General features: G+C 37.9%; 1 protein-coding gene across 2 annotated transcripts; it reads right to left on the reverse strand.

Moving 5' to 3' along the window:
- Positions 1-1,625: 1,625 nt before the first annotated feature.
- Positions 1,626-15,095, reverse strand: LOC149785503 (transmembrane protein 53-A-like). Of its 2 annotated transcripts, none has more exons than XM_089979306.1 (3): positions 14,832-15,095; positions 4,358-4,600; positions 1,626-2,696 (listed from the first exon to the last, which is right to left on the reverse strand). In XM_089979306.1, the coding sequence occupies exons 1-3, from the start codon at positions 14,871-14,873 to the stop codon at positions 2,049-2,051; spliced, it is 933 nt and encodes a 310-aa protein (XP_089835432.1). In that variant the 5' UTR covers positions 14,874-15,095; the 3' UTR covers positions 1,626-2,048. The 2 variants fall into 2 exon arrangements, with proteins under 2 accessions (XP_089835432.1, XP_089835430.1); XM_089979304.1 differs by lacking the exon at positions 14,832-15,095 and adding an exon at positions 12,857-13,010.
- Between the last annotated feature and the right edge of the window lie 9,415 nt (positions 15,096-24,510).

Consider the following 24,510-nt stretch of genomic DNA (forward strand, 5'->3'; position numbering starts at 1 on the left):
GGATTCAAATTAATCTCTTTCTCATCCGCTATATTAAAAAATTAAAGTCAATTATTCGCACAAAAATGGACATCTGGGATCAATAGTTTACTTTAACACGACAAACGATATGTGTTACTTTGTTAGTGATATCAATATTACCATAGTTCTCTCTCTCTCTCTCCTTTTGAACAAAATTGTACATTTATTAGAAAATTGGTATCATTGTTTTCTTTTAAAAACCAATTTATCAATTCATATCTGAATTTGTAGCAATTAATTACATGTTGAAAATTGTAGCTAGATTTCAAGGTGAACCAGTTACATTGCTTCCCGATTAAAAAAAAATTATATTAAGTCTGGTGTAAGTTCCCATTATATCATTTATTTAACTTTGACAACTGAATAAACAGCTATTAGACTTAGGCTGTCACACACACACACACACACCCCCCCCCCGGGGCCGGAATATTTTTGTTTCGTAATTACTTGATCAAAGTGGTTTTACATTTAAAAACTATCAAAACTGTTAATTTCTAAGCAATAAGATATTTCTATGGCTTTTAATCATTTACATTCAACCTCAATCACATCGACAATTTTTTTGTATCTTGTAAGCTGTACATTTTTTTTCCTCACGTCCCCCGCCTCGCAATGCCAATGCATAAAAGGCTTATTTTAAAAATTATTTACTGAAGAATGGCAATGATGTATGCATACAATCGCTGATCACTCGGGTTTGGGTAATTTACAGTTTGTATGGGTTGATAGGACAAACTTGTATGTATGACATCACTCAAAGAAAACCATTCTAAAACAGTAATACAAGGAGAAACACATACAATACCTATTCTATACCGATAATATTTGATGGATTTACTTTAAAGTACGTACACAGTAACTCCAAAAGTAACCATTCTAATTAGTCCTAATTAATTTGCTGTATGTAGGTTACTTGGTCCTTCAAGCGTATCCACATATAAGGCCTGATGTAAATGGATATATACACGCGCAAAACGTTTACTAGATAAAAAAAGGAGAAAAACACCAAAAGCGAAACCCCCAACAGAATCTTATTCCACAAGAAGCGTTTGTGGAATTGCTTACTCTTTGCATCAGTAAGTAATTAACTAAAGCCCTGTAACTTTTTTTTTTAACCAAACATTTGCATGATATCGTTGTTGTTTTGCGTTTAACGCCATTTGTTCAGCACATGATAGGTTATGCATGGCAACCAGTATATATCGCGGAGGAAGAATCCCGAAATATTCCGAGAAGAGCCACCTACCCACAAGAAGATACTAGCAAGCTAGGCCAATAAAGCAGTGCATGTAAAATTGTTGTTGTTGTTGTGGTGGTGGTGGTGTTTAACGCCATTTTTCAGCACACGATAGGCTATACATGGCGGCCAGTATTAATGGTGAAGGAAGAACCCGGAAAACCCCGGAAAGAACCACCGACCCACGAGAAGCTACTGGCAAGCTTTCTCACACGCCCACATTGGCTGAATCTTAGACTCGAACCGCCGCAGACAGAGGTGAGATGGCAGTGATCCGTAACGATGAGCGCTTTAGACCACTCGGCCACTCGGGGCCCCTTGCATGTAAAATACACAAACTGCAGATAAAAGTAACGCAAAATAACGCTTCATGATTAAAGAGTCTTTATTTTATATTTCAAAATTATGGATACGCTATAAACTATTAATTTACATAGCTTGGCCTACCTGTCACAATTCGGTCATATGCCACGTGACTTTTTGTCAGTGGTACGATCCATGCATTCACTTCCGGAAATAGGTAAACGTACGCACCACCGACAAAAAGGTAAATCTGAAATAACTCAGAGGATGCTAAACACTTTTCAACGATGAATAAATTAAGCAGATATGGTTGAACACTTTCTTTTGATTTGAATAGTTCCTCATATTATGATGCAAGCTGTAAAATTCAGGTTAAAGGCCCTAACCACGGCAGGTCAAGGATAGTTCTTAGTGGAATTTACCAGGACAGTGCTGAACACATATTTTATGAATTCCACATGCTGTAAGAATGCTGGCTTAGCTATGTCTAAATTTTCAAGGTATTTTCGACCTTCTCAAAATCTTCACTTTTGTGCTCTTCGAGTCCAATATCGTCCAGGAATTTTAAAATCGTTTCCACATAGTCTTCGGGATGCTTATAGAATATACTAACGTGCTGAGAGTCCTCAAAGTGCTTTGTTACACTATGAATATTACGCATGCGCCACTGCTTACCCAGGCTCTCAATAGCTTCCGGGTCACACACCGGGTCGCTGTGCGAGTATACCATTAGAGACGGGAGTTGCAGATCGTTGCTTTTAAACGCGTTTGATGACCGTATGTAATGAGAGGATATCGACTGCTGAAAGAAGCTGAGATATCCCTCGAGAAGGTTTCTCATAACACCCCGAATCATGCGATTTGTTGAAAACGCTGATGAAAATCCTTTTGGAATACCATCAAAATCAATGGGGCTGTCAAATATTTGACCTCGAAGACCCTTCTGTATTGCATCATAGCGATCCGGATCGTTCTTCAGCTTAACCAGCATCTCCCCGTACACGTAACCCCCAACTGAAAATCCATGAACCATTACCGATCGGCGAGGAGTTTTTGGGTCCTGTTCCAAAAGGTCCAGGACATTCTGGATCACTTTCTGAATTTGTGTCGGGATCAGGATTTGATAAGGATTGACCTGCAATTAAAGACGGTCTTTAATAATATGAAATGAAGACAATAAAAGTGCTGTCAGTTTTGCGAACACACACAATGAGATTTAGATAGAATATGTAGAAAATTACGAAGTCAATAAGTGAAAGTAAGATATACAACTAAAACAGTATCATCTCAATTTGTCTCAAATACCTTAACACTGCCAAAATGACTTGTAGCACACTCGACGTTTGGCTTTCATCGTTATTCTTCTGTCCTTCATACATTATATTCTCTTCTTCTCGTTTTATTCTTTCCTCTTCTTGCTGCTGTTGAATCACAAATGCTTGTTCTGTTAGTTCTTGTTGTAAAAATCGTCTACCAAAGGTAACGAGGAAGAAAGGGTACTGGTGACGGTAAAAATTCTTGCGAAAGAAAATCCGCTAATTCCATATTAAAATCACCCTCTTCTAAAAGATCATTTTTACTTTCGTATCCGTCTAAAAGATAACTGTCAACTGTTCATTCCCGTCTGACCCTAAATTGCCTCCTATAACTACACATACTAGATTTCAGATCAGCACCGCTAAAATGTCAGCTAAAAATTATAAGAATTCTTTCGTGAAAACGCCATGCAAAGATGATCATTAATACAGCAGAAGTAGTTTAACAAGCTTTTCAAGATGGTTGCCTTGACGACCAGACTGGACGTCAGATCGGCGTCAATTTCCATCAGGACCAACTAGACTTCTTAAGAAGTATTTTAGTGAAAACCTCATGTTGATATGACTGTCCTTTCTGAAGGAGTAGCGATATCAAGACTTCGAAGAACCAACATCCATACAAGTAAACTCACAATTATAAAAACCTTCTGTTTAAAGGTGTTACGCTTTGAAATCTGTCGGACGTGTCCGCTTTGTGATGTTTCTACATACCCTACCCTTCAACAATGTCCACCGAATCAATCCACACAAGAAATGTGTTAACGAAAATAAAAATCTCTTCATTTTCGTTTGTAAAGAGCTATTAATTGGACAAATACACAATATGTAAATTTATTTGTACAAGCTATATTTGTAAAAGTTCGCTGTCCTAAACTTTTTGTAAATCTCAACCTTTTTATCGACGTAGTAATATAGCTATTGATCACACTGGCGAACAAAATCTATCCACACCGACAGTATTTGCTTCAAAAAATATACAAGAAAAAGAAAAGCTACGGAAGTGGAAACATTTCAAATTGTCATTCTTGGCTTCTCCCACTCGCGACAATACACTATTTCCCACTTAACTAGTGAAATATTTCCTTATATCTAATCACAAAAAACTAAAATAAAAAAAAAATGTTTTTGAGATAAAACAGTTTTCCCCGTATGAGAGGAAATACCCGTTCCCCTAAATCAGCGAAATGGTCTGTCCCAAACCGCACTGAACATCAACCTCGAAATGTAGTAACTATTCACAAACACGGAGGAATAATCATACCATCTGCTTCCATTCCGTCTCTAGTGAAATAAAGAATACATACATTAATATCTACATATTTTGTTTAGTCTCAAGCATTTCGTTTTAACAATACAGTACTTGGATTTGAGCTTTTTCACTCGTTTCCCACAGTTCCGCTAAGCTGTATTAAAAACATTTCGCCCATGCTAAGAAACTCACATCTTGATCTATAAAAAAAAAAATCACAACTCCACCCACCTGGATGGTTATTACGTCAAATCCCTTGCTGATGTACATGTTGCCATATTTGTTTAGATGTTTTCTTTTTGCCAGCATCCATCCAAAAAGAAGCATCAACGGTCGTTCTTTCGTGGCCCATCTTTTGTCGACTGCACTGTCCTTCTGCAGTAACTGAATGTTACTATTTATATGTTTGACTTTGACTCCGGAAGCAAACGACATCCATCGAATTAAACTGCTGAAACTGCTGACCCTCCAACCCTGAAATGACATATTTAAAGCTTCGTAATAATGTAACAGTCTGATTGAGATTTCTAAAGTTTAGGACGTACTTATAGCTCTTAAATCTTAAACGATTTATGTGACTAGTTTTTAGTATGCATGCAAGATGTATCGACAACCCCATAATTTTCTAGGTATACAACAGAAAACAGTACACTGTACTAGAAAGAAGGGGACCTTTGACCAATGAACTAACGGAGAGACAACGATAGATCAGTGCAGTCTCTACAAGACCAGAACAAAACAGAACAGAACAAAACTTAATGTTTCTATTTAAATTTCAGGCGACAAGAATGTACCATACGAAAAAAACAAATAACTAATAAACGATGACAATCAGTGTTTTCAATAAGCTGACAGAGTAGTTAATGGGGATACCTTAGCGTCAGTGGATATCCTAGTCAAAAAGGTCGTGGAAACGTTTAGCATCAAGACTTTTCAGACCACCCTGGGAACGTTTAGCGTCAAACGGAATTGAACATGAGGAATATTTGGCCTGTATAGCAACAAGGGAAAGTGGGGTTGCTGTAAAGGGACAGCAGGAATGAAACAAGTGAGGTGAATTCACGAAACTGGACATTGGTAACAATGCGGCATGGTTTGAACTGAATACGCGCTACTCTATGGAGAGACAAATACAGTAGCGATATAGACATAGACATATACAACACACAGACATAGATTGATGAACATCAGTCTATCCCAACTAAATTATAAAATCGAATTTTTTTAGCAAAGAGAATATATATTTTTTCGAGACGTATGGGTGGCCCTGAAAAGGGCCTTTAGGTTTCTTTTTCTTCTTCATGTTCTTCTTTTCCTCCAACATCTTCTTAGTTTTGTTATTGGTGTTGCCTTCTGTTTTAATTTTTTCTCTCCTGTTGTTCCTTCTCTTCCTCTTTCTTCATCTTCTCATTCTCCTCTTCCTTTTTATCTTTTCATTCCATTCCCTCATTCTTATTCTATCCTCCTCACCCTCCTTCTCGTCATTTTCTTCTTTAATCATTTCCTTTAACATGCCCTTTGATTTTCTTACATTACTGATTGTCATCTTGACTCTATGGGGAATGTAAGCATACAAATCGTCATCCAGTTTAACTAACATTTCTTCAACCATTCCAAAACTATCGAGAACTTCTTACAGCTTCTTCATTTTATCAAGGTGGTTATTTACCATCTTGGTTTATTCAATGTTGAATGGGGCGAATGACAAGCGCGCGACTTTCAATGTGTCAAGCACGGCCGTGAAAGAAAACATTCATTACACTCACTTCATATATTATCAACCATCCACACAAACGTACGCGAACGCATAAAATCACAATCTCTACTATGCAAACAAACGTACGCGAACGCATACAAACACACTTTACTATCCATACAGAAGGAAGGGAAAACATCTCCCAAATATACTATAAACACACAGGAAGGAGAAAAAACAAACCCAAAATCTATTATCCACACAGGGAAAGAGGAAGAAACAAACCCCAAATCTACTATCCACACACGAGAAGGAGTAAAAAACAAACCCAAAATCTACTATCCACACAGGGGTGAGGGAAAAAACCTAAACCCCAAATCTACTATCTACACAGAAGGGATGGAAAACAAACCCAAAATATACTGTCCACACACGGGAAGGAGAAAAAAACAAACTCCAAATATACTATCAACACAGAAATGAGGGAAAACAAACATAAAATCTACGATCCACATAGAGGGAAGAAAAAAAACTATCCACACACGGGAAGGAGAAAAATAATTCAATATACACTATAAACACAAGAGGGAAGAAGCAAACAATAAAAAACCATAATATACTAACCACACAGAGGGAAGAAAACCAGTATATACTATCAACACAAAGTGAAGAAATAACCCATTATATATACTATCATCACAGAGTGAAGAAAATGACCCTTATATACTATCAACACAGACTGAAGAAGAGAAAGTGTTTTTAAAAGCACCTAAGCCCTCATCTACAATGACCAACTCTACCAAACACCCACACCCACATTCCAACACTTATTTAACCCGTTCGTCTATGGCGTCAGTGTGTAGTTTTAGAAAAATTTAAGACAAAAAATGATGGAAGAACAAACTATTTTTTACCCACTTGCATTCCTAAAGTGCGTGCATGAAGGAAAATATATCTTCCACTTCAATTCTAACTTACAAAAATGACCCAGAAGGATAGAGCTGAAAAAGCACACATTCATGCAGTGTCAATAAAACAAAACACAACATTCTTATTATAAAAAGTCAAGACCAAGAGACACTTAATGTTCTTTTCTGGTCTATTCTCTATTAGAAGTTCGTATGAAATTTCACATCGAGGCCAACACATTGTCTCAAATTGTCAATTTTTCCATTTCAATCTCTTCACTGGCACAAGTTTTCTCATCATTTTATTCTTCTTCTTAAACCCTTTCCACTTTCTCCTCTTGTTCTGTTTCTTCTCTTTTCTCTTAAGGAACTCTTTAGTCCAGTGTCCTTTCTCCTGACAACGATAACATGTATCTTTAATTTTGTCTCTTTCTTTGACGAAGCATGTATTCTGGAGATAAATAGTCATTAATCCTGCAGATATAGCAAACTTCATCAGCTCAGCACTTACACATTTTCTTATGACTCTCATCAAATCAATGGACAGATGGGTACGTTTAGTTGCCACTTTTGCCTGTAAATGACTCTTTGCAAATCTTTGACCAGCAGGTCGATCTGTGCTGACTCTTCCATCTTTATGATCTTTTGAGAGTTGAATGAATACCCTGACTCTAAGACACTCTCCCTATATACAGGGACATGCTACGCGTGAGACCTAATCAAATGAAATTTTGCAGTAAGATGAAACGATTACATTGACAAAGTAAGAGGCAACGACATGCCGTGTCGTCTCACACAAGAGCTGAAGTGTTAGCTCAAATCCGTGTCAGAGATTTCGAAGACGACATAAATTAGCTTGAAACAACGCTCTCCACTTATGCCACAAAACCAAGAGTCCTGATTTATGCCAAACAATTTAGAATGACGGCTTACACTTACAACGTGAGTATCAACGTGGGCCTCAACAGTGTCAATGAAAAATCCTGTCAAAACGGTCAGGGGCCACTTTGGCGTCAAGGGGAATTGAACATAGCGACAAGCGATTGGGCCACTTTAGCGTCAATGGGACCTTAACGTTAAAAATGGGTATATGAAAACTGAGGACAATGGGAATTAAACATGGGAATGTCACCTGGAGGTCGATAGGAATTGAACATTTGTGACATTATGGGGTTTAAAGGGTCAAAACTATTTATAGGGTGAAATGTAATTGTAGGGACAAAGGGTTGATTGGGACAAACATAGACATACAGAAACAAACACACATCTAAACACACAGAAAAGAGGACAGAGATGTTCCAAAGAAAGATTCACAGACAGAATAGAGACTCCAATAAGAAAAGTCTATTTTATGGGTAGAAAACATTTATTTATTTATATACATGGGCTTTCTGGCCTGTGCTATGGTATAAACACTATCCATTTAATCCATTACAAATTGGACATTGAACAAACCTATTCACATGTTATCTATTTCTTGGTTCAAGAAATAATATTTTTAAAAATTAAATTTCATGCCTTCAAAATAAAAACCACTTTATATACAACGTATTAGGATTTCATAAAAGAATGACACTTTTCATGCTACAATATCCATTTTTAAGAAGAAGAAGAAAAATAAAATAAAACAAAACAATTACCAAACAATCTAATAGGATAAAGTTCATGTTTCTCTCTATATCCATCCCACACGTTGTTTAAAATCTGGTCAGCTACCACTTGTGTCCCAGCGTAGATGTTTCCCATCACGTACTCCCTTTCATTCGCAAATCTGCTGGTATGTCCATAGTGCTAGGTAAACTTATCGATAAGCAAAGCAATGCCGGTTAATGTCTTCTTCCCATGGAGGTACAACGTACGCCTATGAAAGGTCACTTTTTCATCGGTGATGTCAAATTTTTCTCTTTTTATCTGCATGTCTTCAATAGCCCTCAATAGTTTGGAAGAAGTTAATTCTGCAGGTGTTCTAACCAGAGACAAACGAGAGAGAGAGAGAGAGAGAGAGAGAGAGAGAGAGAGAGAGAGAGAGAAAGAAAGAGAGAGAGAGTTCAAACTGTCGTGATACAAAGATAGGCTCAAACGACCTCGATCTTTGACTTGACACTAACAATAAGTCTTAATGAAACCTGCAGCTTCCTTGGTTGGAACGTCAGACGAAAAGTCTTTAAATTTCACCGTGTAGGTGTAATGTATCGTCCTAAATATTCTAGAAGTCGCCGTCTGAGTCATTTGGATGCTAAAACACTCCATTAGGTCTACTGAATCCTTTTCATTCTTGCTGTGACGGTATGGTGGTGAAAGAGGTCAATGATGTTTGTTCCTTCTCTTTTTTCATCTGCGCAGAGCGATCCATCTTTCTCGGCGTTTGTCCTCGCAATGAGGTTTCGTTCTTGGAAGTCGTTCATTTATCCCGGATGATCTTATAGTCTGGAAGTCCCGCTGGTTGCACATAGATTTCCATGTCGTTAGTATGTAAACAACTAAGATGTGGTACTGCACTGGTGATATGATCGTGAGGCTGTGTGAAAGGATTAATCTTTCTCGCTTGTCAATGGTAGTCACAATGAACTATCGGTCTTGGACGTTGTCCCTTTTTTATGCTGACCAATATCGACGTGTCCGTACGGTAAAGTGAAGTGGTTGGGAAGCCGAACTCGCTTCTGGTACACGATTTGATACACTTTTTCTAAAGGCCGACTGACAATTTGGTTTATGGCTAAACGTACAATCTTGTGCGGCTTGTAGGTGGTCACTCTAAAATTTCGATCCTTTCCAGACTGCAAGGATTCTTTCAATACCCCAAAGTTCACCACTCGACTGGTGCGATAATTGAGAGTCAATCCTTTCCCTTTACACTCGGTGTGCGCTTCTCCTTGTGGGTCTCGGTATTCGTAGCTGTACTTTTTAGGACCGCCACTAGCAAAACTTAGAATCTTGTTATCGGGGTGATCGTACGTCCAGGCTCCTAAACGGTCTCCTTCGATGTCAGGGTGACAGTGACCCAGGCGATCGATGTAGATGCAACTGTCCGTGTCAAAATACAGTACACGATTTCCTAACTGGTTTAACGCTTCGTACAATTGTAAGCGAGCATGGGTTGTCATGTAAGCCGCAATTATTACATTTCCAAATTCGTCAGCTTCCACAAAGTCCAGTCCTTCTTCGTAATTGACTAAGATCAAGTCCTCACGAATGACATCCACGTGATTCATGTATCTAGTTTTGTCGTGAATCATCTGGAATTAGCGGGAAGGTTCTGTAAAATATTCTATCTTGAGTAAACACGGTAAATGTGACATTTTGCCCCAAAGCAATTTAACATCACTTTCGCAAACGATCGCCTTCCTTCGTTTTTCTCGATGTGGTCTAAAGTGATGCCTTCCTCATCCCAGTATTTCTCTATGAATTTCTTTTGGTCGTCTGAAGTGTGGCACCAGGAAAGATAGCCACTGGCTTCTTGTTTCAGTTTCAAAAAGGCATCCACGTAGTCTGTGAAAATGCCTTTCTGAGTCTCGTTGCCCTTGTGGTATTTTCTGTCTTGGGAAAGTGGTAAATTTCGTACACTTCTAACAGTTGGTATCCCAGGTCCAGAGCTTTAAACAATGCCATGTAGACACACGTTCCTGTCAAGGTGCGTTGTTCCTGGGTGTGCTGACAAGGTCGGTGTTGGTTGCACGTTTTGGCACAAGGGAAACATCAGTTTTCCTTGGCAATGGTGAAGTAAAACGGGATGGTACAAGTCCGTGGGAGGCAAGACTTTGCACTTAATCAAGCCTTCGTATTGTCAAATATTGTCCAGGTCGATGTATTCCGTCAACAATCGCGGATGCCCTGCAGGAAACTGACACTACTTGCACACGTAAGGATACAGCACAAACATGTCCAAATATTTGATTTCTTCTACTTTCTTCTAGTCGGCTTGCTACATCAAACAGGTAGCATTCGTGCGTCCCCCGTACAGACTATCCCGTGTGTTCTGTGGGTCCACCAACGTTTAAATTTCCACGATGCGTTTAAACTAGGTATCGGTTTTCAAACGGTGATCGTACTCGTGTTCCCACATTTCCACCACTTGGTATCCTTCCTGTTCTAATTTCAAGCGCCGCTGACAAGTGGTCTGTTACAAGTCTTCAACAGTCCGTTGTAAAAGCCGTTTTAAACAAATGTACATTTCACCCTATAAATAGTTTTGACCCTTTAAACCCCATGATGTCACCAAAGTTCAATTCCCACTGACCTACAGGTGACATTCCCATGTTAAATTCCCACTGACGTCAGTTTTCATATACCCATTTTTAACGTTAAGGTCCCATTGACGCTAAAGTGGCCCAATCCCTTGTCACTATGTTCAATTCCACATACACCCTATGTTATATTTCCCCATGTTAAATTCCCCTTGAGGCCAATGTGGCTCCCGACCTTATTGCCTGGGATTTCCATCGACGCTAAAGTGGCCTCCTTACTACTGAAGTTGTAGGTGTAAGCCATCGTTCTAAATTTTTTGGAAGTTCGTTTTTTCGTTTCTCAAATGTGGTAATATTTTTTATGGACCGAACGAATTTCTTTTCGCGTAAATCAGGTAAGTGGAGAGCGTTGATTCAAGCTCACTTATTTTGTCTTCGAAGTCACTGGCATGGATTTGAGCTAACTCTTCAGTTCTTGTGTGAGGCGACATGGCATGTCGTTGCCTCTTACATTCTCAATGAAATCGTTTCACCTTATTGCAGAATTTCATTTGATTAGGTCTCACACGCAGCATGTTCCTGTATATAGGGAAAGTGTCTTCGAGTCAGAGTATTCATTCAACTCTCAAACGATCAAGAAGATGGCAGTCAGCACAGATCGACCTGCTGGTCAAAGATTTGCTAAGATTCATACGAAAGCACAATTCACAGGCAAAAGTGGCAACAAAATGTACCCTTCTGGTCGTTGATTTGATGAGAGTCATACGAAAATGCACAAGTGCTGATGAAGTTTGCTATATGTGCAAGGTATATGGGCATTTTTCTCCAGAATACCTGCTTCGTCGAAGAAAGAGAGACATAATTGAAGATACCTGTTATGGAAGGCGATGACGTATGCTGTGGTCAGCGTCGGATTGATGTGTCAACAGTTCTTTGTTGAATCACAGAAAATAATATTCCAGTGTTTGAATTCTGTGGAAATTAGATAACTGGCCTTGTCCAAGATTTAATTTAGATCACAAGTATTTCCAGGGAGAAAAAATCTCATAAAATCTAAATAATTTGTAGAAAAATTAAAAATTCAACTCAAACAGGTCACAACAAAACACATTTAAGTGTCAATGGTTTAAAGCCCATGGTTTAAAGCCCGACTGACCAAATTTTCTACAGAAAACAGTTATATGCTAATTTAAGACGAAAAAGAGATTCCAGGTTGAAGGCCACATGATCCTGTTTCTAGAACAACATAGAAGCTTCTCACGTGCCTAACATCACGTATTCTCAGTATGGCATTGATTAAAAGCAATGATTTTTACTCTGGGAAAGAATTTTAAAAAGTTGTTTACTTCAACTCTTACTGGTTCTGAATCAAGGTCAGAAACTAAGTCAGCATCAAATACAAAGTTTCTATTATTAGGTGTTTACGAAAAAGAATCAGGTCAAACTGAATTTCTGGAAAATGTCAAATCCAGTAAATATAGCTACATTACAATCGCATGTAATGGAATAAAAAAAAATAAAACAAAGAAACAAATAAATTAAATCAAATATACATAACAATACCATCACACAAGAGTAGGAAATGTTGATAGACACACTACTATACCCTCTCACGCATACATACATAAGAGAAATGGAGTAAAGGTGTCACTGGATTTTACCACTCATCTCCCTCGGCATAGCCTTGTCCCCCCCCCCCACCAGTAGTTTCCATTTTTTCTTCATGATGTCTTGGTGGAGACCACGAGACTGAAACCAGACTCGTAGGCCTCATTTCCCTATTCTTCCTTCTTCTGAGGAAACAAGTCTAGATGGCCCAATTTTTTGGAATTGGCCCTCCTGCTCCTTCAACCGCTTCCGCCTTCCCACCACCATTGATCTTCGTCTCTTCATGTACGACCTCTCTGACGAACTGTTTGGCTAATCTCAATGAGGTGATTACCTTCTTCAAGTGCCTCGTGTGGGGATAGCACACCACCTCCTCCACCTGACCCAAGAGGTGTTGTGCTCGTCCCATCTACACGAGGATCTTCATCAGCTTGCCCACTTTATGGTGCTGGTTTTCCATTCTTCTTTCTTGTCTGGTCGACGAAGCTGAACGTGTCGCTCTATATACTTGAAACACGGACGTGAAGAAAAACTTACCTCACACAGAACACAACGCTCACACAGAATAAGAAAAATGTAACAAACATCGCGCGGACCTAAAATGAATCATTTTTCTGATTATTTCTTACATATGTTTGCTCAGGGTAAGCGAGTTTTTGAGTGTTTGAAGACACACTCAATATCACCACAAACATACTATACCCAAGAAAAGCACATTTTATAACGGAAGGGGTTGTAAGTTTTAGTTCTAATGGTTAAAGGCAATGACATACACAACATATAACAATCAAAAGAATTGGCAAATGACAAATATCTATCTTTTGTAGAGATATGGGTAACCACGAACAGGTGCGTATTGTTTTGGCGAGCGGTCCTGGATTTTACCATCTAGCAGAACGACCACGTATCGGCAATGGCTTCACCGCTTCTTCGTGAAGGAGAAAGAAAAGGCATCGGTCTCCATTTTCGATTCTATCTCTTCTCCCTCATAATGTTGTTGTTGTTGTTACTGTTGATATGTAAGATATTCTTGGTATCTTAGATCTTCCTCTCTGTCTTTCTTCTTCTCCTCCCATTCGTCTCGTTCCACAATGACCTCCTCTACGACGAAGTCTTCTAAGAGGTGTTCAATGTTCATGTTCAATTTCATTTTGCTTATATAATTTATTAAATTGTTATATTCTGCATACGGGGGTTTGTGTTGTTCTATTACATAGGTCTGCTCAGGTCTCAACTCGTATAACCTAATTGGTAATATTCAAAAGTTGAAAATAAATTTATTTGTATGTTGCCTAGATGTAAAAATAAACTGCAAGACTTTTATGTCACTAATCCGTTAACGATCCTCTTTAAACGGACTCAAAATGGACAGGTGGCTTGGGGCCGACCATTTCAATTTTGGGAGGTTAATGGATGGGATGGCTTGTGGGAAAGGGGTGCTGGAATATTTATTTTGAAGAAAATAAATTTCCGTTCCTCAAGGAGCTTGAAAAAAGTGTTCTTGCTCTGGTTAATAGAAACAATGGAAACGCACATCCTTTATATTATCTGATAAAACTAACTTATCTTGCTTTAAAAGAAATAGTTTATATATATATATATATATATATATATATATATATATATATATATATATATATATATATATATATATATATATATATATATATATATATATATATATATTTCCAGCTCCACTCCATTTCATAAATGGTCGGTCCTTAATAGTTAATTAAGTGTTGGCTGATCAATTAGCTTCTGCGAGACAAAGGAGATACATACAGGCAATAAAGAATTTTCCTTAAAATACTATAGGCATGGCGCAAGTCTCAATAGACTTTTCTTTAATACACGTGTCGGTTATTCTTAAGTGTTCACACACGTGTGTGCGTGCGTGTGTGTGTGTGTGTGTGTGAGAGAGAGAGAGAGAGAGAGAGAGAGAGAGAGAGAAGAGCATGTAGATTAACATCGTTTACTAAATTACTGTCACAAAATCATATATTTGCAGTGCGTAATAATGCACGTTTCCTTGGTTATATTTTACAAAAAAGACGATCAAAGTACGAAGAGAATAATTTTTAATGCTTTAAAACCATAACAAAACATACCTGACCGAGATGCAAAGCAACGCCCTTACAACCATACTGTATACACACCGGATGCGTACACCATTTTAAGTAGTGTATTATCGATGCAAACTCTCAGGCTGTAATACATTCTGAATTTACATCCGGAGGCAATGAATCGAGTTATATTCAGAACACGTATACAATACAATACACTTATCAAATTTCAGTAACTGCTCTTACCTTGAGAAAGAGGGTAGTAGATGTATTCACATACAGCAGCATCTTTCCACCGATTTACTATGAACTTTCTATTCTTGGCGGAGTGCGGGTTTTATTAATAGATTTGTGCACTGCCGTGTACTATTCACACGGCGGCCTTGAACCGTTGACAGTTTGGCTCTTCTTATAAGCTAGTATATACGGTATTTTTCTGCACCATTAATTTTAAAATGCGAAAACATTTTGCTCATCATATTGTATGTGTGCGACTGTTGTAAATATATTCGAGTAATTTCTACAAATCTCTGCGTGCGAATAGCCTCTCCAAGATAGAGTACACGCACTTATCTAAATTATATAAACGGCGGCTGTGCGAATTAGCCTTCAGTCCATCATGACACAGCTGCTGTGTGAATAACCTCTATAGCTACACGGCGGCTGTGCAAATAGTCTTTCTAATGTTGGGGCTTACTGTTGCCGTGGGAATAGCCTCAGCCTTGATCGATTAGACCTTGAGACATTATAACTATTTCACGTGACGACCTCATTCTCGTATACACACATGGCGTGTTCCATGCTTAGGTGGCAAGGCCTAATTTCGTAAATTGGTCCCTGTCAAATTTCTTAACTTAAGGCCATGGTGTGACTTTTTCTGTTATTATTGTTTACTATTTAAAGATATGGATATATTTGTGAACTAGGTGTTTCGGGCTTGTGTTGTTCTTGAAATTGATGTCAGGCATGTACATCTTCTATAGGGGGCAGGGTCCAGTTTTTATGTACAAATTTAATGCCGCAATCAGCGACCTAGTACCAAAAAAATCATAAAAAATCAAATACACAAGTGAGGTCAAAAAGGTCCATATTTTTAGATACCTATATTAAAACAAAGTATAAGAATAGTATTCACTTGACCAGAGAAGTCAATGGCAGTTCATAGCAGAAGAGGTTTATGCACCCCAACCCCTATTTTATACCTGCATTTTTCACATCCAAATGCCATTTTTGACATCATGTAGTGCTCACAGTGCAAACGCAAGCCCTTTCCCTGGATGAAAATTTTGAAAAACATTGTCTACTAAATAGTTTGATGCAATTCACAATAGTTGTCATCCAAGCCGTTTTTGAGATACTCGGCTTGCCTTGAACCCACATGTCTACTGCTATGGGAGGCTAGCTCTTCTTCCTAGCCAACTATTGGTATTTCACTATCAACATACTGCAGAGCAACTATGGAAGGTGTACATGCCTGACATCAATTTCAAGAACAACACAAGCCCAAAACACCTAGTGTACAAATATATCCATATCTATAAATAGTAAATAATAATAGCTGAAAAAGTCACACCATGGCCTGAAGTTAAGAAATTTGCCAGGGGCCAATATACGAAACTAGACTCTGCCACCATAGCTACTCTGCAGTATGTTGATAGTGAAATACCAATAGTTGGCTAGGAAGAAGAGCTAGCCTCCCATAGCAGTAAACGCATGAGTTTGGGCACAGGAGTCACAAACCCTTTGATGTATGTATGTATGTATGTGCAGATTAAGAGCATTTTATTTACAACTTTTGAAAACAGTAGTGATATAATACTGTAAATAACATTTTCATCATGCATTCCTTTATCTGAGCAAATTCAACTAATCTATTGATAATACCGCATTATTAATTTCCCTAGATCCTGCGCCGTGTTCAGTACGATTATTAGAGCCTAATGCGTATTTACTGCAGGGTAGAAGCTGGTAGAAGGGGCTAATTCCGTCTGGTGGATTCTATATGAAAGGGTTTGTGACCGCAATGGTGAAAATTAAGGTTAATTCGCTGGATTGGATTAATGACATGGTCGTCCGATAGTTATGCGTTGGTACGTCACTGTCTTTTGAATGTATATGTGTAGTTTTTCAGTCTCCTTGCAATTCTGAAGCGATACAAGACGCGTGAGAAAAGTCGAATCGAGCGGAGGGTTGTGGCCACCGTTGCACTCCTTGTATTCATCTATATTACCGATAAGGTGATTTCATGTTCATGATGTTGTCAGATATTTCGCCGTACTTTATTGATAAAACGTATATATATATATATATATATATATATATATATATATATATATATATATATATATATATAAAAACCGCTTGGATGACAACTATTTTCAATTACATCAGCCTGTATAGTACACACTGCCTTGCAGAATTGTCATCAAGGAAACGTCTTGTGTTTGCACTCTGAGCATCACATGGTGTCAGAATGACCTTCGGACATGAAAAATTCAGCTATAAATTTGGGGTTGGGGTATACTTCTGCAATGAACTGCCGTTGACTTCTCTGGTCAAGTGGATACAATTCTTATGCTTTGTTTTAATATAGGTATCCAAAAATATGGACCTTTTGACCCCACTTGTGTATATGATTTTTTATACTAGGTCCCTGCATGCGGCATTAAATTTGTACATAAAAACTGGCCCCTGCCCCCTTAATGCATGTTAATGAATGACAGTGTGATAACATAGGTATCACGGTACCAATGTTTTTTCCATAAACCTCAATGCTAATGTTTTGTGAAATAAATATACTTTCCATCCTACCTTCGTATGCATGTCACACACTATCACAGAGAACAATGTTAGATTGTCAATTTGACAAGGACAAACCAGGTACTCCATTGCATTTAAGAGAGATAACTCTGCTGGAACTAGACGGAGTAAGAGTTATCTAGAACACCAGACACATTTTCAGTCATTTGTACCACATTTTTAAAAAATCATAAAAATTACAATCTATCATCTAGATATGAATTAACATAATCTAACATGCAGCCAAGAGGCTCAACTTTTTTAAAGCCTTGCAGAAAGTACAACTCTTATATAATGCACCAACCACAACTAGTTTTATTGTTTATTTCTGAATACAATGTTCCCTACACCTTAAGCTCCGACCACCTGGGGTTGTACAATTGGTACCGTTATACCTATAAGAACGCAGTTTTGCTCAGTGGTTAGTCACAGGTTGCACAGGCACTTGACCATTCTGACCCCAGTACTCAATATAAAGAATAATATTAATATATCCGTAAAGCTAGTACGCCATCATGGGAATTATATTGTAGGCGAACGCATTACTGAAACGCTTAGTATCTCGACAAGTTTCATAAAGCAAAACTGTGGCAAACTCTGACCAAAATATTTCTGCTGAAATAAAATTTAAAAAAAAAATTAAATCCAGAATTGAGAAAGCTAAAATGTCCCACAGTAACTCTATTCATTGATTGTACTGACATTGAGATGATTGACTTATTCCTGAAATAAAACTATCCTCCCCAAACTAGAAATACTTGCACACTAGCCACATGCCTACATGCTGTACCTACGTCTGTCCGCTTAGGCCTACATGCTGTACCTACGTCTGTCCGCTTAGGCCTACCTGCTGTACCTACGTCTCTCCACTTAGGCCTACATGCTGTACCTACGTCTCTCCACTTAGGCCTACATGCTGTACCTACGTCTCTCCGCTTAAGCCTACATGATGTACCTACGTATGTCCGCTTATGCCTACATGATGTACCTACGTATGTCCGCTTATGCATACATGCTGTACCTACTATGTCCGCTTATGCCTAGATGATGTACCTACGTCTGTCCGCTTATGCCTACATGCTGTACCTACGTCTGTCCGCTTATGTCTACATGATGTACCTACGTCTGTCCGCTTATGCATATATGCTGTACCTACGTCTGTCCGCTTATGCCTAGATGATGTACCTACGTCTGTCCGCTTATGCCTACATGCTGTACCTACGTCTGTCCGCTTATGCATATATGCTGTACCTACTATGTCTGCTTATTTTCAGTGGACAGCCTTGTATTGATTTAGCTGCTTGCAGATTAAATTCATCAGCCATGCAGTATCAGAGACTTGTATTCAATTAATCTGGCTCGAAAACCCGTCGATACAGCAATCACTACATAACGTAACAGATTTTAATATCTTATTTAAACAAGAACCCGGGAAATCCCCAGAAAGAACCACCGACCCTCAAGAAGCTACTGGCAAGCTTTCTCACATATCCACATTGGCCGAATCCTCTCTCTCTCTCTCTCTCTCTCTCTCTATACATTTTTAATGTTTCCTGTGCGATTGTAAAGGTGTTACAGATTGCTTAAGTTAAGAGGATTCAATATCCTCAGCGACTTTTTTTTTCCTGAAGACTTATTTTGCTCTAAATTGAAGACAATACAGTGCAAGATATGAATGTCAATACCTACGTTAAGACTGATTTTACTGTAACTGTCGCAGAATAGAAACCGAGTGGGTTTTGGACCAAAATTAATAATACAAACACAATGTGTGAAAGATGGAAATTTATGAAATGAATTAATAAAGAAAAATATATGGTGTATAAATACAATGATTCTCTCACGCTCTCAACATACGATTGACCCAATCACTCTACACATTCACACATTGAAAATAAACAAAAAATATGAATTCAATATGAAATACAGATTCAAGAAACCTCATGGACTGCAGATACGTTTTAAATAATATTATGCACTATGAGAGAGATTCACATAATCTCACGAATGGTACTACGAATCACAGGTGCTCGACGCGAGCTTGATGTTAAGAAAAAAAAAATCATCTAAAGGAAAAAAATCATACAGAGTGACAAAAATGCCTTAGATTACCCCGATGACCCGTTCTGACATAGGACCCTCTGTATCATAATATATAAGAGGGAAGGTACGGAACTTCCAAATACTTCGCTCCACCCATGACCCTCGATTTCCTTCTGCTATTTCCGTCTTTAAAGGCACACGATCATACTGTATGGCTTGTTTTACTTCTGAGATATTTTTCTATCCATCAAGCCATCATTGACTTTTCTGCGTTGTACCAAACTGAAGTTACGGGCTCCAAAACGTGCGATTTTCGCGAAGTTTACCATTGTGGACACTTTCGTGCTCATCTGAAAACCGGTGACAAGAGTGATATGGACAATGTTTTCAACTCTATGGTGCATCCCTTCTTGAATTACAGAACAGCGGTAGATGCAGAAATAAGTTTTTTACTTACCATTAACTCGATTTAACTTTAGGAATCCTGTTCCATGCAAGAATTATACATTGTCTTCTTCACTGCACAACACATCGTATACATGCATCTCTATTTTCAAAATAGGCGGCACTAACGTCAACGCCGAAATATAATTGGCTCAAAAGGTTATACTTATTATCATAAGAGCACGGAAGTGTCCACAATGGTAAACTTCGCGAAAATCGCACGTTTTGGAGCCCGTAACTTCAGTTTGGTACAACGCAGAAAAGTCAATGATGGCTTGAAGGATAGAAAAATATCTCAGAAGTACACTCTGTATGATTTTTTTCCTTTAGATGATTGGGGTTTTTTTTTCTTAACATCAAGCTCGCGTCCAGCACCTGTGCTACGAATAGGATTTAACTAATGTCAAGGTATTCAAATGCGTTTCAAATAATGTTATGCACTATGACAGAGATTCACATAATCTCAAGGAATACAACTAATAAGATCAAATAATCTTATGTAAATAAAAATGTACCCAACTGAAGCAACAATTGGTACACACATATGCTTCTTGACCCTTGTACAGTTGTACGATTTATGAACTGATGAACCGCACAGTTTCACCGAGTCCTTGGGTTGACCCACACTTTTATCGGCCGCTCGCATCCTTCACGGATCCATCACATGTACAGTCATACGTATACACACGTACAGACAGCATACAGCCCCCTTTGAATTAGCTACGTCTACTTCCTTGGCTCCACCACATGTACATACATTCGTACATACATTTCGACAGCACGCAGCCATAAATACTCTGGAAACTCCCGACAGCTCTAAACAGCTTTAGACAGCTTCAGACAGCTCTAGTCAGCTCTAGTCAGCTATAATAAAACCAAACTGGTCGTAATAATGGGTTCTGAAAAATCTCTACATATATGCTAATACATTAAACTCTAATAGCAACTTGTAATTCAAAGTTCACAACGTTTAAAATCTGCGTTGTAATAAATGCATCATTACACGATACGACATTACAAACTGAATAAGCTTCGCATATGAAATGAAATATAAATTTAACACTTACCCCTATGGCTGGAGAACAATGGAGAGCGTACACTCCTTGACGAGATCCAAAACGACCAGTTTGTCGGTTAGAAATTGATCTTCCTTGAATCCGTAGGAGAGTGAGTAATAGTCAGGGTAAAATACCCGTGCATATCATGTTTTTAATGTCCCTCATAGCAAGTAATTTCCGGCGAAGTACATGTTAGTACAGTCGCTTACCTGGAAAAAAACCCACTTATTCACCCTAGATAACGTTGTACGCACTTACAACAAAAAATAGTCAAATAGTTCTAAGGCAAAACCAAGTTATTTTTTTTTTTGCCTAATTCTGTGACAGTAACATTTTGCTGTGTGATGGTTTCTAGAAACGGTTGATCTAATATACTAGACAACATGACATATTGAATATATTTTTCGCCCAGCTAAAGATGGATAGTAAAATTTATCAGTTCCAGCTTTTCAGAACTAGACTATAGATTTCGCAGGATCATTGCAATGTACCATACGAAGAATGACACAAAAGTTATACATTTTGTGGTGTGCAATTGTTTCTGAAAAATCACATAACTAAAGTAACATAACATTCTATTTCGCATAATCGATTATTATCATTATCATTATCAGTCTTCTTCTTCTTATCATTAGAGAGATATTGAGAGAGAAGAAAGAAAATGTGCGTATATGTTGTTGTTGTTGTTGTAGGGTTTAACGCCATTTTTCAGCACAAGATAGGCTACACATGGCGGCCAGTATAAATGGTGGAGGAAGAACCCGGGAAAACCCAGGAGACACCACCGACGCACGAGAAGCATCTGGCAAGCTTTCTCACAAATCCACATTGGCCGAATCCAAGACTCGAACCCAGAGAGAGGTGAGATGACAGTGATCCGTAACGGTGAGCGCTTTAGACCACTCCGCCACTTGTGTGTATGTGTGAATATCTTACTCATTATTTAAAAATCAAATCAAGACAATTTAAAATTAACATTTTTGGCCTGTTTTCACATTCTTTGAGATTATCCTCTAACACGCACTTGTGTATTTATTTTTAGCGACTGATAGTCTACGCATTATGATTCTATGGTCTTAAAATAAATAATGGGAAAGCTTTGTAAAATTCAAAAAATAATTTATTTCCCTACAATACAAAGTCAAAATGTAAAACAAGGAACTTTCAATATTACGAATTAAATCCCAAATAATCCCAGAATTACAGACACGAGTCCTAATAATTAAAGTTCTGAATAAACTTGAGTGGAAATCTAAATTAAATCCAACACTGAAGGTGTTGATGTGCCCGTGATGGCCCTGTAATACTCGTGTACCAACAGTCTTTTGTTAGATCACAATAATGCAATCCATGAATTAAATCCTTATTTGAAATTTCAGTATAAATTCTAGCCTAAATGAATTGCTGGACTAAATATAATACAACTGATTCTGTCAGGATCAGTACGAATTAATAATTTTTAGCAACAAGATTATGTAGTTTTCTACCTGACCTCAGGTCACAATAAACATTTTCTAAAACAAATTACTTAATGGAAAATAATCTTCTAGAGGATTCAAAATGTGTACAACATAAAATCTTAGTTATAATTAGAAATGTGTCTCTAAAATTATAGCATAAACTGTGTAGTAAACAGCAGGTAGAGCCGGCAATTCATAGGGAATTTCCAGAGTTCAAGATTCAGATTGAAATAAACATGTTTACTACAAAACCAAAATCAATCACTTAGGTCACGTAGATAATGAACTTGATTTTGGACAATGTCAAGTCCAGCATGTGTGTGTGTGTGTGTGATTTGCATTTGTAACGTAGCTTGAACAGTTTTTCAGTCATATTGCTACGATGTATGCAGTCTTTGGCTAACACTTGCACTCGAGATTTATATCTTATACATTTAAACAATATCACGTTGTGGGCGTTGAGACTGGTGATACGATGTGCTTTTCTGTATTTAATACATTTTGGGTAATGTAAATAATACCAGGATTACTACAATGTCCTTTTCGTGTAAGCAAACTTTAATTTCTTCTTCATTTTATCCTCATATGAAATCGAAGATGACAAGATGTATTTGATTAAGTCAGACACGATTCCACCTTCTTCAAAATGAAGTCCCTCTGCAAACGATTTTCATTTACCTTCATTAAGTAACGTGTAAACCGTTTGCTGCTCTTTGTAACAAACACGATACGGTGTGGAGGACAATCGAATGATTTTGATTTTTATTCAATAAAACGTTTGATTTTGCCTGAACTACTTGGGCCAGCAACCCAAAAATTAAAGGGAAAGCTAAGATACAGCGCCTTCCAAGTTTGACGATTAAACGTTTTGTCAGTCATTTTGAGAACGGATGGTGCATCCATAACTTTCAAGTTTGTTAGGATTCTAAGATTACTTCAACGACAAAATATATATTATATACATGTTATATATTTAATATGTCATAGTGAAGTACACAAAAAAACATGTTTGCATTATAAAAACAACGTTCACGCTTTCCTTTCTTTGTCTTTCTTTCATCAGCCACATACGATGTCTTTTGCATAATCAGCTACTTTTTGTTTCCAAATATTGAATCCATGACTTGTCCAGTAAAGTACACTCTTCCAGTGATACATCGACTGGGGTATCCAACTTGTTATACACACTTATTGGTAAGCATGAAGATTATATAAGGAGCAGTGATTGTCTCCTTCACTTGGAGACGAAACAATGTCATGCGAATAGTTGGTTTTCAAATGGCTATGGCAAACTCTTCTCTCACTTGTTTAACGTATTGAATTTGTCCAAAGATTTAGAAGACATTATTTCTACACTAACTCGAGCCACGCAGGAGATTTCAAACTGTTGTGAGATACCGATAAACTCAAGCGAGCTTGATATTTAGATTGATACTGTCGTTTCTGTTCCTCGAACGATAAGTCAAATAGGTCCATAACGAAGAAAGATGCCCTCTCTGCTGGAACCTCGGATGTGAAGTTTTTAAATTTAACAGTGTAAGTGTAAGACGTTGTTCTAAATTTTCAGGAAGTCATTTTGTGAGTGACTTGAATATGAATATAATATTTGCGGACTGATGAATGATTTTCTCTCTTGTACGAACTTTTCTCTGACGGTCTTGTGGAGGGAAAGGTAGATTGTGTTGGCAATGTCTTTTTCTGTGCGAATTCATAAGTCATTGTTTGTGTCAAAGTAAAGGACTCCATCTTCTAAGGGTTCAAAAACAAAGTATGATCTTCTAAGGGTTCAAAAACATTGTACACTTTTGAACGAGCATTGGCTGTCACGTAAACAGCGATGATGCTTCAATTGTAAAAATTCGTTGGTGCAACCTGAAGAATCACATCACTGGAGGAGTCATCCTCCTTTTGGTAGTGATGTGTAGTAGGAAAGTCTCAAATTTCGTACGCATTAACAATTGGTATCCTCGATCCAGAGCACAAATATAATTGGGCACTTACCCACATTTCTGACAATGCTCATTTTTTGTTGTTGGCAGCGTGGTTGGTTTTGCGTAAATGCTTCAGCACACGCACAGCATATAGGGATAATCAGTTTCCGTGGCAATTAAGAGGTTAAAC

Source organism: Sinohyriopsis cumingii, chromosome 13, assembly GCF_028554795.1.
Source record: "Sinohyriopsis cumingii isolate HCF-2022 chromosome 13, ASM2855479v2, whole genome shotgun sequence".
Lineage (NCBI taxonomy): Eukaryota > Metazoa > Mollusca > Bivalvia > Unionida > Unionidae > Sinohyriopsis > Sinohyriopsis cumingii.